Genomic DNA, 13,518 nt, shown 5'->3' with positions numbered 1-13,518 from the left:
GACAAAATGTAAGAACAAAAAAGGAAGTTCAGATGATGATATTCCAGAAGTTCACATATTCAAGAATGTGGTGCAGAAACTGGAATGTCCAGAAGACCCACAGAACATCAAAGAAGGCTACCATCAAAAAAATACACACAAACGATATCACTCCCCCCCCCCAGTCAGTCATATACATGCAGAAAATGAAAACTACGACATGAACTCATGCCGCATTACATAGCATTAGAAAGTGTCTTACATGGAACATGATGCCAAACAGCGAAAAACAAAATACATATACAAAAGCACCCCACCACACCCCTCCCCCCATAAAAAACCAAAAAAAAAGGGAAAAATGTTTTAGATAGAGATATATGAGGAGTAAACATAAAGAATAAAAAGGCGGGCTAGCATTAGGGGAGGGTGTGTGGGGTAGGAGAACTGTATGTTCCCCATTCAGATATCCTTGCCTAAGTCTTGCGGGGATTCTTCAATAGAAGCGCTCAAGTCATCTGTTGATTCTTCAAAGAATGAGCTCGACTGCTCAATCGAATCAGAGGCATCGCGTCCATGGTTATCTCCAGCCTGAAACTCATTATTGTCATCATCATCAGCACCAGTGCTGCGCTCTATATTGGCTTCAGTACCCGGCAGTTCTCCTCGTGCAGCAGCAACACCTACTTCCTCACGACCATGCGCAACAACAGACTTACAATCCATAGCAGCTGGTAATACACCAACATCATCAGCAGCCTCAGCAGATGTTTCGGAAACAACTGCACCAATGCCAGGTAGTTGGGCAGCATCCTTCGCATCATTTCCATCCTGACATGTTACAAGATCTTCAGGAATTGAGAAACCTTTTCCAGTAACTGCACAATCTTCAACATGGTGTTCAGCATCTTTGTCTCCATCAGAATGTGCAACTATCTCGGAAATAAATTCCCCTTTCCAACAGAGTCTAACTCGAGAATAATGATCAGCAACTTTGTCACGAGCACCACCAGAATTACCATCACTGTCATCTAAAGGAGGAGTTACAGGGGTTGCCGGATGGACAAAATTATGCTTGACATAATAACGATCAACGAGATGAATTGTCATCACTGTCATCCGAAGACCATCCTTCTCAACACACTTTTCATTTACCTACCAAACAAATAAAAATAAAAAAACAGAAGTTCAGATGTAGAAGATGGAGTAGTTCATATACACAAACAAAAAACAAAACAAAAAGCCCAACTATAAAAAATAAAAAAATAAATTGCAAAACACAAAAAAAAATACCTCAGCTAAAGGAGGTGATTTATCAAAAAGCTGCATCTTCAACATGATCACCAGCAAAAGCTGGAGGACATTGAGGGGTTGGCGGACGAACAAACCCATCATTCACAGGTGCATGATCACCATCTCCTGAATTCTGAGGTGCATTTTTCTCAGCAATCCTAGCATCTTCCTGCAAAAAATAAGAGGATAACAAAAAAGAAAAGGTAAGGAAGTTCACATGAAAAAACACAGAAGTTCACATATGTGTAATAACACAAAACAAGAGATAAAAAGGAAGTTTACATAAAAAGGGATGGACATAAGTTCAAGAATGACTAATTATACCTCAGCTTCAGCAATTGATCGACCAAGTCCCGCATCAACATCTTCAACAGAAGAAGAAATATTCTTCTGAACATTACTTTCAACACTATTATTGCCTGATACATTTGCACGGCTCTCAAACTGCTTGCACAAAGAGTCCTGATTCATACCAAAATCAAGAAAACATGTGCGCATTAGAGACAAAGCCCCCCTCAAGCTATCAAGGAGCGATGTTTCACGCTTTGACTGCTCATCCAGTGCTTCAACACTGGGGAAATTACCATCAGCAAGCCGACCTTGAAATTGTTTCAGACGATCAGCTGTAGTCGGAATCGTACGAGAGAGATACTCAACTTTCGCAATGATGATCCAATCTGATCAATAACACCAGCAGAAGGCATCCCAAAGACTAGTTGAAGCAGACTGGTGATTGTCTTTCGTGTTGACATTAGCAATTTGCGAAATTGGAATCTCGCAATGACCTCCAGCAGGATGTTCATTGGCATTACCAGCATCAGGCTCACTACAATGGGTGCCCTCATTAAGATTAACAATTAAATCTTCAACACGATACCGATATGAATAAGCAATTTGGTTGCGGCCTTTCCACTGCATTGTAATACAGGAGTTCACTTAGCAGATAATATGAAGTTCAGATGATACATAAAAAGTAAAAAATATATACAAAACTATGTAAGTTCACTTGGATATAAAAAGTAAACCTGATATGCCACATAAAACATTAAAAAAAAGACATAAGGAAGTTCACTTGCGACGTAGTATGAAGATCAGATGCCACATAAAAAAAGGGTTACAGTTTGAAAAAACTAACCACAATTCTGCCAAACTTGTACTTCATCAACTCTGGTCCACCATTCTTTTGAATGTCCATTTTGTAAATAGCCTTCAGAGGTTTCTCATGCAGAAAGTTTGCGCGAGGAGTTCGAGTATGCATGACAGAATGTGGTGGTAGAAAGATGCTGTCAAGATACATAACAGTGGGGACAACAACACACCCTTCTAACCCAGCCTGAGGGATATCAGGGTCTTGATATATAGTAGCAGCTCGTTTCAACTCATCAACAACAAGGTGGCAATAATCCATCTTTGCCATCTTATCATAATCCATGTTCACAAGCATTGCAGCTTCCCTACCGACACGGGTAGCTGAACCAGGACATATGAGCTTGCTAAAAAGAATGGCAAAGAAGACCTTAACAGCCAAATCTTCCTTCTCGGGGTCTTCAACAAGATCAGATAACAATTGATGCAGATCTTTAGGCTCAATACTAGCATTGCTTTCGAACCCAAACTCTTGTTTCAAAAGAGCCAATGACTCGTCATGTCCAGATTCTGCAGGCAGTATAGGAGTATCGCCTCCTATAGGAAAACCAAACACCTGATGAACAGTGTCTCTATTAACCTCTAGAACTCTGCCAGATCCACAAGCCAACTTCATGGTAGAAGTGTCAATAGTCTTCATCAAATAACACATGAGAACACGTGATATGTTACCCTCCAGGACCCACTGAAAAACACAGCCAAAACCAGCTTGCTCAACCTTCAATCTGTGTTCTTTGTTTTAACATTCTTTGACGAACGAACTTCACCGAGAGAACAACGAATAGTTTGCTGAAAACGTGTCTTCTCACCATCAAGATCTTCATCTGCCTTCCTCTTCCTAGCCATGGTTTTCTTTGTCGGCCTTTTCAGAACTTTCTTCGAATCACCTTCCAAAACAACAGGTTTAGAAGGACCTGGCTTCCTACCAACTTTCTTCCCCTGGTATAGAAAAAAGCATTAAAAAACAAACATTTAAAAGCCACAAAAAAATTAATGAGAAGAGGAAGTTCACACCAACATGAACACAGAAGTTCACACTGCACTAACCTTGGCAGGAGCTTCAAAGTCTGATTCATCGCTAACCAATTCTGTACGACTCTTCTTAGCATTGCACTACATAAAATGAGATGCATAAAAAGGGAAGAGTTCAGATTCAATAAACAAAGAAGTTCACAGTGAAAGAATTATGTAAAAATGAACAAACAAAAATAACCTTGCCAGCAGCAACACCATCTTCAGTGGAATCTGGGACATATGTCTCATCGACATCAATCTTACGTTTACGGTGACCCAGACGTGATTTCCCAGGAGATGAAACTCGTTCCGAAGCAACGATGGGACCGGACAGTAGCAAAGAACACGAGGCTGCGCCTTACAGATTTGTAGCACAGACTGAAGCAGCAGATTTTTTTTAAAAAAATAGAGAAGTTCACAAAGGTACACATATGTAAAAGTGAACAAAAAAGGAATTTAACAGAATAAACAAATAAGAACATAAAAGAAATAACCTTGTCAGCAGCAACATCTTCTTGAGTGGCACCTGGGGCGTATGTGTGCTGCAAAGGATCTCTGGCCTGGGCAGCAGCAGCAGCAGCAGCTTTCCCCAGAGGTGAATTCTCTTTTATCTTCCTGCAAACAACCCTTTCTTTCCTCACTTTAGGAGGAATAATTTCAGCAGCACATTCATCACGTGTGCTTTCAGCAGCCTCGCCGTCACGTGGAACATCATTGACAACGGCATTACCCTTAGCAGACTTTGCTTTCGCAGGGTATTTCCGGTAATATGTAGTCAATTTCTCCTGGTGCTGAGCTAATTTAGCAGCTTGTCTCTCCTTTTCCTTCGCAAGCTGTTCTTCAACCATATAATCCTGAGTAACTATTTGAGTACCAGCCACAGACTGAGATTGGGTTTCTTCCATCACAGGTGTAGCTTCAACTGGTTCAGATTCAAGAACTTGCCGCAGAGGAGTATAATCAAAAACAGGGCTGCCCATGTTACCCTTCTCAACAGCAGGAGTCCTGTCAAATACTGGGGGATCTAAGAAACGCGGTAAACTGTCAGCAGAATATGCAGCAAAATCCTGGTTCAGCAAATCCAGAGATTCTCTTATAGTCTTGTCAGCTACATAACACAAACAAAAAACACAAAAAAAGAGTAAAAATGTAATCAAGAAAGCTTGTATGGATTGCAGGAAAAGGAAGAAAATGTTAGTGAGGTTCACATATGTATGTTCCTAACCTGACTCATCAGCATCATCTGTCATATTAGAAGATAAATTCCCCAAACCAGAAAACACAGCATCACCAGAATCATCAACATGATCAAATACCTTCCCTAAAAAATATAAAAAACAAAAAAATTCAATGTCAGAAACATAGGAAAAAAATTCATGTTCAGACTTATACTTCCTATGTGCAGCAAAATGTTAATTTCATGATTCACTTTAAAAAAAAACAGCCTGTACATGAAAATAAACATTATACATAGGAAGAATGAACATAATTAATACAGTGAGTTCAATTAAATGACAAGTAGTTCATAACATGTGCTATACAGAAACACAGATAAATAGATAGAACCCTAAATGGTGACCACGGGGAATTATAACACAGAAAAAAGCCTACAGAAAAGCAAACCCTAGAACAAAAAAAAAATGGGCCAGTCATAGGACAGAACAAAAACATGGATATTTCATTTTTGACAACGCAAGAATAAAGCATGAATTTATGGGTAGTAAAAATACAAATCCGAAAAACAAACCTCCACCACCAGTCGAAGCATCCTTATCCATCACTCACAGAGAAATAAAAAGAGGAACGGACTCCCAAACCAAAAATTGAAGCCGACCAGCCCGTCTGGGACGAACTAGAACCACCGCGAAGAAGAATCAGAGTAGCGCCGGAGTTCCAACCGCCGGCCGAACGGGGAAATATCGCCGGCAAACACCGAAGACGGCGAGGAAGAGCAAACTGCAGCGAACCTAGGGTTTAGACCAAAGGGGAAATGGTGGATTTCGAGTAGAACGAAGGAATAACAACAGGGGACGGGGGATAGCAAACGATGCCGGGGGCAGCAGTTACCTAGAGCGCCGCCGCCATTGCAGAGAGGATGTAGCAGTTTCGGGATGTCCGCCTGCGAGTGGGGGAAGTGGGGAGTGCGAAGGAGAAGGCGCAGACAAGAGGAGTAAAAAGAGGAGTTGCGAAATAACTGCACCAAATTTATATTAAAAAAAAAGGAGGCAGCAATAAAAAAAACACTGAAACGTTACCTTTGTCAGTAGGATAGAAACAAACAGGAAGTTCACATTTAACTGCGACTGCGATTCACTTTGTCTAAAAAAAAAGAAAAAATATAGGATGGGAGGGTCACACCCGCACTGTCCCCAAAACCATTACGAAGTTCACTTGAAAAACACGTCAGGGGTTCACTCATCTTGAAAAAAGGTATTTGGGTATGTTTTAAAAACATTAATTGATTTCCTAATATAGCGGGTAGGAGTTCCCCACCACAATTACGAAGTGCACTTCTGTAAACGCAAGGAGTTCACTAATCTTAAAAAAGGTATTACACTCTATTTTAAACATTTATTAAAAAACCTTTTATTCATTTCCTAGTATGGGGGGGTCCCCCCCAACCCCCCCCCCCCTTTAATGGTACAAGAATAAAATAAATTAACACTGGTTAATTTATACATGGAGTTAAAGAAAAAGAATACCAGAAGTAAACTGACAGCAGTTCACGTAATAAAGTAACAGCAGTTCATTTTCAGATAAAAAAAGATAAAAACATGCGTATGAATGGAAAAACAATAATACAACAAAATTGGATAGTACATTAAAGGGAAGTTCACAACTTACAAACAGAGAGATACATACATGCTCGATGTGGATTTACATGTGAAATAGAGGCCACAACTTATCTGAAAGATGAAAATCAAACATGCAATTGACAAAGTTCATGCATTCCGGTAGTTCACATCATAAAATTAAAGAAGTTCATTTGTTATAACACCAACAAACATGCACTGCTGGTAATGAAAAACAGAGCAGAGACTTGTAAGCTACGAAAAAACCCACAGATAACAAGCATTATCTGGATTCTGTTACTACATCAAAGTGTAAGCATGAACACCACCGCATCATCACTGCATCAACTGAGGAAAACATAACTACACAAGCATAGGCAAATACCGAACTAAGCAAAAGAACATAGATCTATGAAAACAAAATTCGTGGATAAGGATCAAAGCAAACCTATCAAAACAAAAATCCTACAGGGGAGAGAGACCCAATACCATTACCGAAGACAAACAAAGCGCGAGAATATAACGGCGGAGCCATCAACCTCGAGGATTTCACGTAGAAGAACGCCGAAGCTGTGCGACGGCCATCGGAAAAAACAAATCTGCAGATCAAGATAAAAAAGATAAGAGCAATGTCCGGATAGCATAGAAGAAACTGTGCCGCAGACATCGACGATCTGCGATGCACCAGTGGAGAACAAATTCGTCGATGGAGCGTCGGACACGAGCACGGAGATGAGCCGCCACCGTCGCCGAAGTTCTAAGAAACGCATCGAGCAAAAGGGAGGAGCTCGGGAGCGAGCAAGGGAGGAAATCGCCAGGGAGGAGCTCGGGAGCGAGCAGGGAGGAAAACGCCAGGGAAGAGCTCGGGAGCGAGCAGGGAGGAAATCGCCATGGAAGAGCTCGGGAGCGAGCAGGGAGGGGTGGGGAGCGAGCACGGAGGAGGTGGGTAGCGAGCGGGAGGTGGGACACGTAACGGTTCGCTGTCTCGTAGGAAGTTCACACGCGCGCGGGAGCGGGACGCGAGCGGGACGTGGGACGCGAAAATATGAAGACTCACGGGAAGTTCGCATGCGATAAGTTAGGAAGTTCAGAAAGGGTTCGAGAATAGTTATTCTCGAACCGGTTCGAGAATAGCAGACCTATATATATATATATATATATATATATATATATATATATATATATATATAAAGGATATTCCTGAAAAATAGTTGAGTACTCATTTTAACAATGTGCCCTTAGTAGCATGCACGTACGATGTGTATACCGGCCCATCCGGAGGAGCAGCAGACCACAGTTGTGTACCCTGCAGATTTGGTGAGGATGGACCGTGGGCAGTCAACCAGCTACCTCACCAACACGGGACAACATGACAGGGAGACAACTCATGACCATGACGTGCTTGCCACCATTCCTCAAGTCCATTCGACCTGGCTTAATTCTGTGCTCATGAAGAAGCATGGAGTTCCTGAAAATTTAGCACCTCATGTGCCATGGGTTCTTTCAAAGAAGACTCTCCTTTCCAGGCCTCCCATGCGTCCTTCAAGAGAGGAGCTCGTGTAGCAGACCATGAAGAGGAGGAGAAGATCCCCGTGGACGATCGGGTCAGCGCGGGCAGAGCCGGCGCGTTCGGCCCGCGATCCCGGGTGGGCTCGTCGGTCACCGACATCTCGAGCAGCAACTCGTCCATGAACTACGGCAAATCGCCGCGGCAGGACAGGATCGGCAGCGACAGCTTCTGGTGCGGCGCCTTCTGCATGCACCTGCCCGGCCTGTCGTCGAGGCGGCGGCCGATCATGCAGCAGCAGCAGCAGCAGTCCATGAGCCTGAGCGAGCCGGACGCCCCGGCGAGCATGGCCGGGCCAGCGGCCGAGGCCGCCCGGAACAGCGCGGTGTCCAAGGCGGCCTCCATGGAGAGATTCGGGAACAACTCGTCACCCACAGCTTCCGGCGTGGTGTTCGACGGCCGCGTCGACGAAGAGGAGGTGGACGATCAGGAAATGTCGGCCTACTTCGACCTCCCGCTGGAACTGCTCCGGAGCAGCAGCGTCGACATGGAGTCGCCGGTCACGGCGGCGTTCCTCTTCGACAGCAGCCGGGGCCCGGGCAGGAAGAAGAGCATGCTGCCGGACCACCTCGACTTCAGTTTCCCGGCGCCGCCTGCTTTCTCCAGTCCACCGTCGCCACCGTCCTGATCGAGGGGAGCCTGCGCGGGACAGACAACTCCTTTTTAATTGAACCGAAGTACTCTCGAGTTACTGCATTTCAGGCACCCTGATCGTATCGATGTATTCCGTGTTTTTTTGATTCTTCTACTTCTGTACCTTGTACTATTTGCAATTCATAACCTGTACACCTTTGCGATTGAGACGGCCTGGCTAACATTGTGGTAAAATTGTTACCACAATGTACACATGCGTAATCTTTTATCCCGCCTTATTACGAGTCACTACTGTTGTTAGAGATGTATAGACCTTATAAGGGTTCACGCACTAAAATGCTAAAGAACAAAGAGGCGGTGGGCTCCTCGCGTCGCTCCCCAGGCGACGCCGGGAGCCAAACCCCAATCGCGCCGCCAGCAGCCAGCCTGCGCCGCCCCCCTGCCGCCGCTGCCGCCGGCCCTAGCTGCGGTGGCGGCGGGCCTCATCTCCAAAGGGGGTGAGGGGGCCGGAGCTCGTTTCCGTCGAGGTGGCCGGCCCGTGTGGGGCGTCGTCGGAGGGGAGGGAGGAAGCCAGGGCGGCGGCCCTGGAGTCTCGTCTGCCGCGGCGGCGGGAGGGTGCGGCTGGGCGTTGTGGGCTGTGGTGGCACGGCCGTGGCGTAGCAGCAGGCGGCGGCCGGTGATGCGGGCCATCCTGGGCCGATCTGGGCCGCGGTGGGCTGGAGGTGGTGCGGCGGAGGGTTGGTGCGGCGCTGTCTGCTGGTGCCGACGGGGTTGCTCCGGCCAGGCGTCGGGGGTGGCCAGGCGGGCGCTGCTGCTTGGTGTCTCCAGGCGGGTGTGCGCGGGAGGCCAGGGCGGGCGCTGTGTGGCGCGGAGGCGGGCACAGGGACGCTGGAGCAGCGTCTCCGGGACGGTGGGGTGGCGGATCAGGGGCCTACGCGCCCGGATCTGATGGGGAGGCGGGCCGTGGCGGTGGCTCGGCGGATGCGGCGAGGTGTTGGTGGGCAAGGTGGAAGAAGGTGGTCCGGTCTTGGGCACGAAGCAGGATGGCGCGACAAGTCCCGGGCTAACGCCTTGTCTCGGTTGCTGGCCGGCCGGCAGCTGGCCGAGGCCGGCGATGGCGGCGGCTTCGGGCGCCGCTCCCTTCTTGAAGGCATCGTCGAGGTGACGTTGTGGCTTCCTGTCTGGGTATGCTCCGGGGAAATCCCTAGATCCATCGTGATCGGTCGATGGCGGCACTCTTGTGTCGTCTTCCCTCTTGAGGGCATCGATTTGGAGCTGCTTAGGTCGGAGGGGCCCGTGGAAGTTGGATGGTGTTGGCGTCATGGGTTGCGTGGCGACGATGACAATGGTGAGCGGATCGGAGTTGCGGCATGTCCTTCGTCACCCCTGCCGTGATGGTGAAGTCGGAGCTGCGAGGCGACTTGTGGCAACGATGCCACTTGATTGGTGCTTGCGTCGGTGCAAGGTGTGCAACCTCTCCTATGAAGGTCACGGTTGAAGTCGGAGCTGCCTCCTCCTCGACGTGCTTGGGGGCCGACTGTTTGGCATAGGCTCACTTGGGTTCCGATGCCGTTTGCGGCGAGGGTCTCAGTGGCGGTTGTCTAAGGTGAAGTCGGAATCGCTGTCTCGTGGAGGAGTGACGACGATGACGCTCGATGACATCGTCAACGATGGTCTTTCTCCTCGATGGCGTCTGTGCTTCGTGTGGGTAGCCAGGTTGGCCAGGTTGGCCGGGTGCTAAGTGTGAGTTGTTGGTTTTCGCCCAATTTTCTCCTAAAAATTGAGCACTTTCTTCTTAATTAATGGAACGAGGCAAAGCTTTTGCCTCCGTTTAAAAAAAAAGGGTTCACGCATAGTGTCATACATTATATGTATTGATCTTTGCCTCTTTGTGTGTGAGAGTCTTTTGGCACGCAGCAACTACGTGATGCTCAGCGCCGCCACCCACGATCTTTCTAGCCGATGTGCTGCATCTTCTCCTTACTTCCTCGTATTGGCCGAGCTCAAAACACGAAGCCCGCCTTTAGCCGGCCACTCTGCCCCGGCTGCCCCGGCTGCCCCGCCTGCCTCTAGCCGTTCGCCGCTTGCCTCTGGCCGCTACCGCCCGCTTCTATTTGGTCAGCCGCGCCCAGATGTCGCCATATTTAGCAGGCCGGTATCTCGATCTCGTAGGGCCTTGCTCTCATTTGGCTAGCCCCGCCTAGTTCCCGCCGGCCTCACACCTTCATAGGCCGGGTTTCGGCCGTCTCGGACTCGGGCGAGCTTGGTGTTTCCCACTCCGGCGGGTCTGTGTTTATGCCAGCTCGACCTATGAGCTTTGACTGGGAAAAAAGAGAAAGAGAGAGAAGTGTACCACTATGGCATCTTCTTCATCCGGGGCTATGTTACCGCTTCTCGCTGCCCGTTGATTTTCGATGATACCAACTATGGTGAGTTTGTTGCCTTCATGCACATCCATATCCATATGTGCGGGCTTCGACTTTGGGGTGTTCTCCCTGGCAAGGTCTCATGTCTGCCGTGCGCCGTTTCTCATGTGGCTCCTGTGTACTCTACCCATGCCACTGGTCCTTGCTGCTGATGCCGAGGACGCTACAGAGGATGCTTATGATCAGCATATACTTGACTATTCAGCTGCTCTTGGTGGCCTCCGTATTGTTTCTGAAATGTGGTCTCACCATCGTCAGCGCTATAAACCCTCTGAAGACTCTCTCTACTTGCATGTGATCCGTCAAGAGCATGCTCTTCATCAGGGTGATTGCACTGTTGATGAATTCTACACAAAGAGCTCTGCTATTTGGTGCCATCTTGAATCACTCTGCAACGCTCTGTGGACTGTGAGGTTAGACCCGGAGTTTCAGCGGTCTATGAGTTCTTGTCTCGACTTCGCCCAGAGTTTGAGCCCCGACGTGCTCAGTTGTTTACTCGGGGTCATGTTCTTATCTCAGAGGTGTTTTCTGAGCTTCATGCTAAAGAGACGCGTATGCATCGTGCTGGTTTGCTTACGGCACTGTTGCCTGCCAAAACCCACCGGCGAGCAGCGACGAGCAACACGAAGAGCCGGGAGGCTCCCAGAACTGCTGGTGGGCCCTGGTCCCTCGGGCGACGGCCCGCAAAATCCGGCACACGTCCTGGCTATTGCGAGGGCGTGCCACCTAACCTATACCTGATCAGGAAGGTGATGGATTGCTTCAATTAGTTTCCTGCATGGCAGACACATAAACATTAAATCTGAGCCTCGATCGGCTCTCAGGTTACCCTGTGAATCGGCTCAAAGAGCCGATTGACCCATGGTTCGCATTGGATCTACGATAACATGGGGATCCTGCTTTATCAATATCAAGTTAAATCGATCTACGACAGTCTAGGGCTTTCACCGCATAATTGGAACGTCCTACGCGTAGTTGAGCCTGGCAGATACGAAAGATAACAGAAAACTAGTCCTAGAAGAGGCCTAAAAACCAACACAGAGTCGATTCCCGGAACAACCCCTCTTGGATCGGCAAACCATACCTTACGCACTACTGGATCGTTCAACCCGTTTGCAAGGCCTAACCATGCGGATATCAAACTAATCCTTGGAGAACAAGGAACAACCATAACAGATCAGATCTACTAAATAAAGACCAAGCAAGATGCTGCCCTTACACCTAAGATAGGTGCAAAGGCAGCTAGATATTTAGGGGCAGCATAACTAAGCAAACACATCAGAAAAGTATCGATGTTAGCCCCAAAACATCTATGATAACGGTATTACTCGCCATCAACAAGGCTTCAGTACGAGCAACACAAAACAACGAATAAACTGATACTGCCCAGATCGCAAGATGCGATCTGGGCAGCATGACGCTTACCCGGAAGAAACCCTCGAAACAAGGGGTGGCGATGCGCCTAGATTGTGTTTGTTGTGAACGTGATCGTCCTCCTTTCTCAATAACCCTAGGTACATATTTATAGTCCGTAGACTTTCTATCTTTGGAATAAACCTAACTGTGTACGAACCAAACTCTATCTCTTAATTCTAAACTGAAACGTGATCTACCATAATGTACAGATATACGAGCAATCTAGCCCAAACTCTCGCACGAGGCCGATTCAGAAACACTTTATGTGCATATCCTCTAAGTCCATCTCAATCACTGCCCATCTCCTAATTTGGCTAAAATCCAGCGATAACACATGCCCCCCTGGTTTTGGCAATAATAATTCCAAAACCACTCTGTTTTCCTTCATCGGGTTACGCGTTGCAGAGCAGAACCGCTACAGTGCCCTTCCATCATGATGCCTTGCCTTCTCAACTTCTCCATACTGCACGATTTGACAGTTTTGGCACCGCATCCTCGAAAACCGCCACAGCATTGAATCATCTTCCACTGTATCCCCTTTATTTAACCTCATCCGAGCAGTTTGCCTCCTCATCCTCTTGTTCTGCATTAGCAATTGAAACTCCCCTCCTCTGCAACCATGGACTCCTCCTCTGCCTCCTGCTCTTCGGGTCTCTCCTCCCAATCCTCCTCCTCCCGTGAGCCGACGCCGGAGTACGACCCGATAGCGGCGTACGAGGCCCTCGCCCCACTGTGGTGGGACGAGGCGGATTGGGATTTCGCCGTCAGGTCAGAGGGTGACGAATCCTTGACCGACGGGGAGGATAACTTCCAGTTCCTCGTTGACGGGGAGTTGGAGGAAGAGAGCGACGACGACGCTTTCTCCTGGGGCGAGGACATCTCCTCCGACGAAGAGGATGAAACGGAGGACGACACATCCTCCGATGAATACCCGCCGGCGAAGCGCTTCCGCGCCGGGTGGGAGGACGACGACGACGACGACAAAGAAGAAGAAGCCCCTGCCGACGGCTTCAGCAGCAGCGACGAAGACATCGCCGGCAGCAACGCCGATGGCAGTGAGGACGGCGACGATGAGGGCAGCGACGGTAGCGACGGTGCCGGCCCCTAGATTAAGGACTACTAGAATAGGGCTAGTAGTAGTACATTAGGTAGCATATCTCCCTTTTGTGAGCAATCGACTCTTATTGTAAAAACCCCTTTTAATCAATGAAGAATGCTTCTATGTCTGATTTTTCCGATTGTCAAAGTAGGTCGCACAAAGAGCCGATAGCAACGCATCGGTCTTTTACCATAA

At 47.8% G+C, this 13,518-nt stretch overlaps 2 protein-coding genes across 2 annotated transcripts; one reads left to right on the top strand and one right to left on the bottom strand.

Moving 5' to 3' along the window:
• Positions 1-2,703: 2,703 nt before the first annotated feature.
• Positions 2,704-5,394, bottom strand: LOC127338643 (uncharacterized). Its single transcript, XM_071827527.1, has 8 exons — positions 5,177-5,394; positions 4,655-4,750; positions 3,956-4,537; positions 3,629-3,780; positions 3,463-3,528; positions 3,160-3,354; positions 2,786-3,100; positions 2,704-2,739 (listed from the first exon to the last, which is right to left on the bottom strand). The coding sequence occupies exons 1-8, from the start codon at positions 5,205-5,207 to the stop codon at positions 2,704-2,706; spliced, it is 1,473 nt and encodes a 490-aa protein (XP_071683628.1). The 5' UTR covers positions 5,208-5,394.
• Positions 5,395-7,689: 2,295 nt separating this feature from the next.
• Positions 7,690-8,518, top strand: LOC127338645 (uncharacterized). The gene has a single exon (XM_051364683.2). It carries the CDS (start codon positions 7,715-7,717, stop codon positions 8,414-8,416), a length of 702 nt encoding a protein of 233 aa, XP_051220643.1. The 5' UTR covers positions 7,690-7,714; the 3' UTR covers positions 8,417-8,518.
• Positions 8,519-13,518: the final 5,000 nt, after the last annotated feature.

This window comes from Lolium perenne, chromosome 3 (assembly GCF_019359855.2).
Source record: "Lolium perenne isolate Kyuss_39 chromosome 3, Kyuss_2.0, whole genome shotgun sequence".
NCBI classification, from domain to species: domain Eukaryota; kingdom Viridiplantae; phylum Streptophyta; class Magnoliopsida; order Poales; family Poaceae; genus Lolium; species Lolium perenne.
The sequence above is the reverse complement of the archived record's forward strand: the minus strand, read 5'-3'. Positions and strand labels throughout refer to the sequence as shown.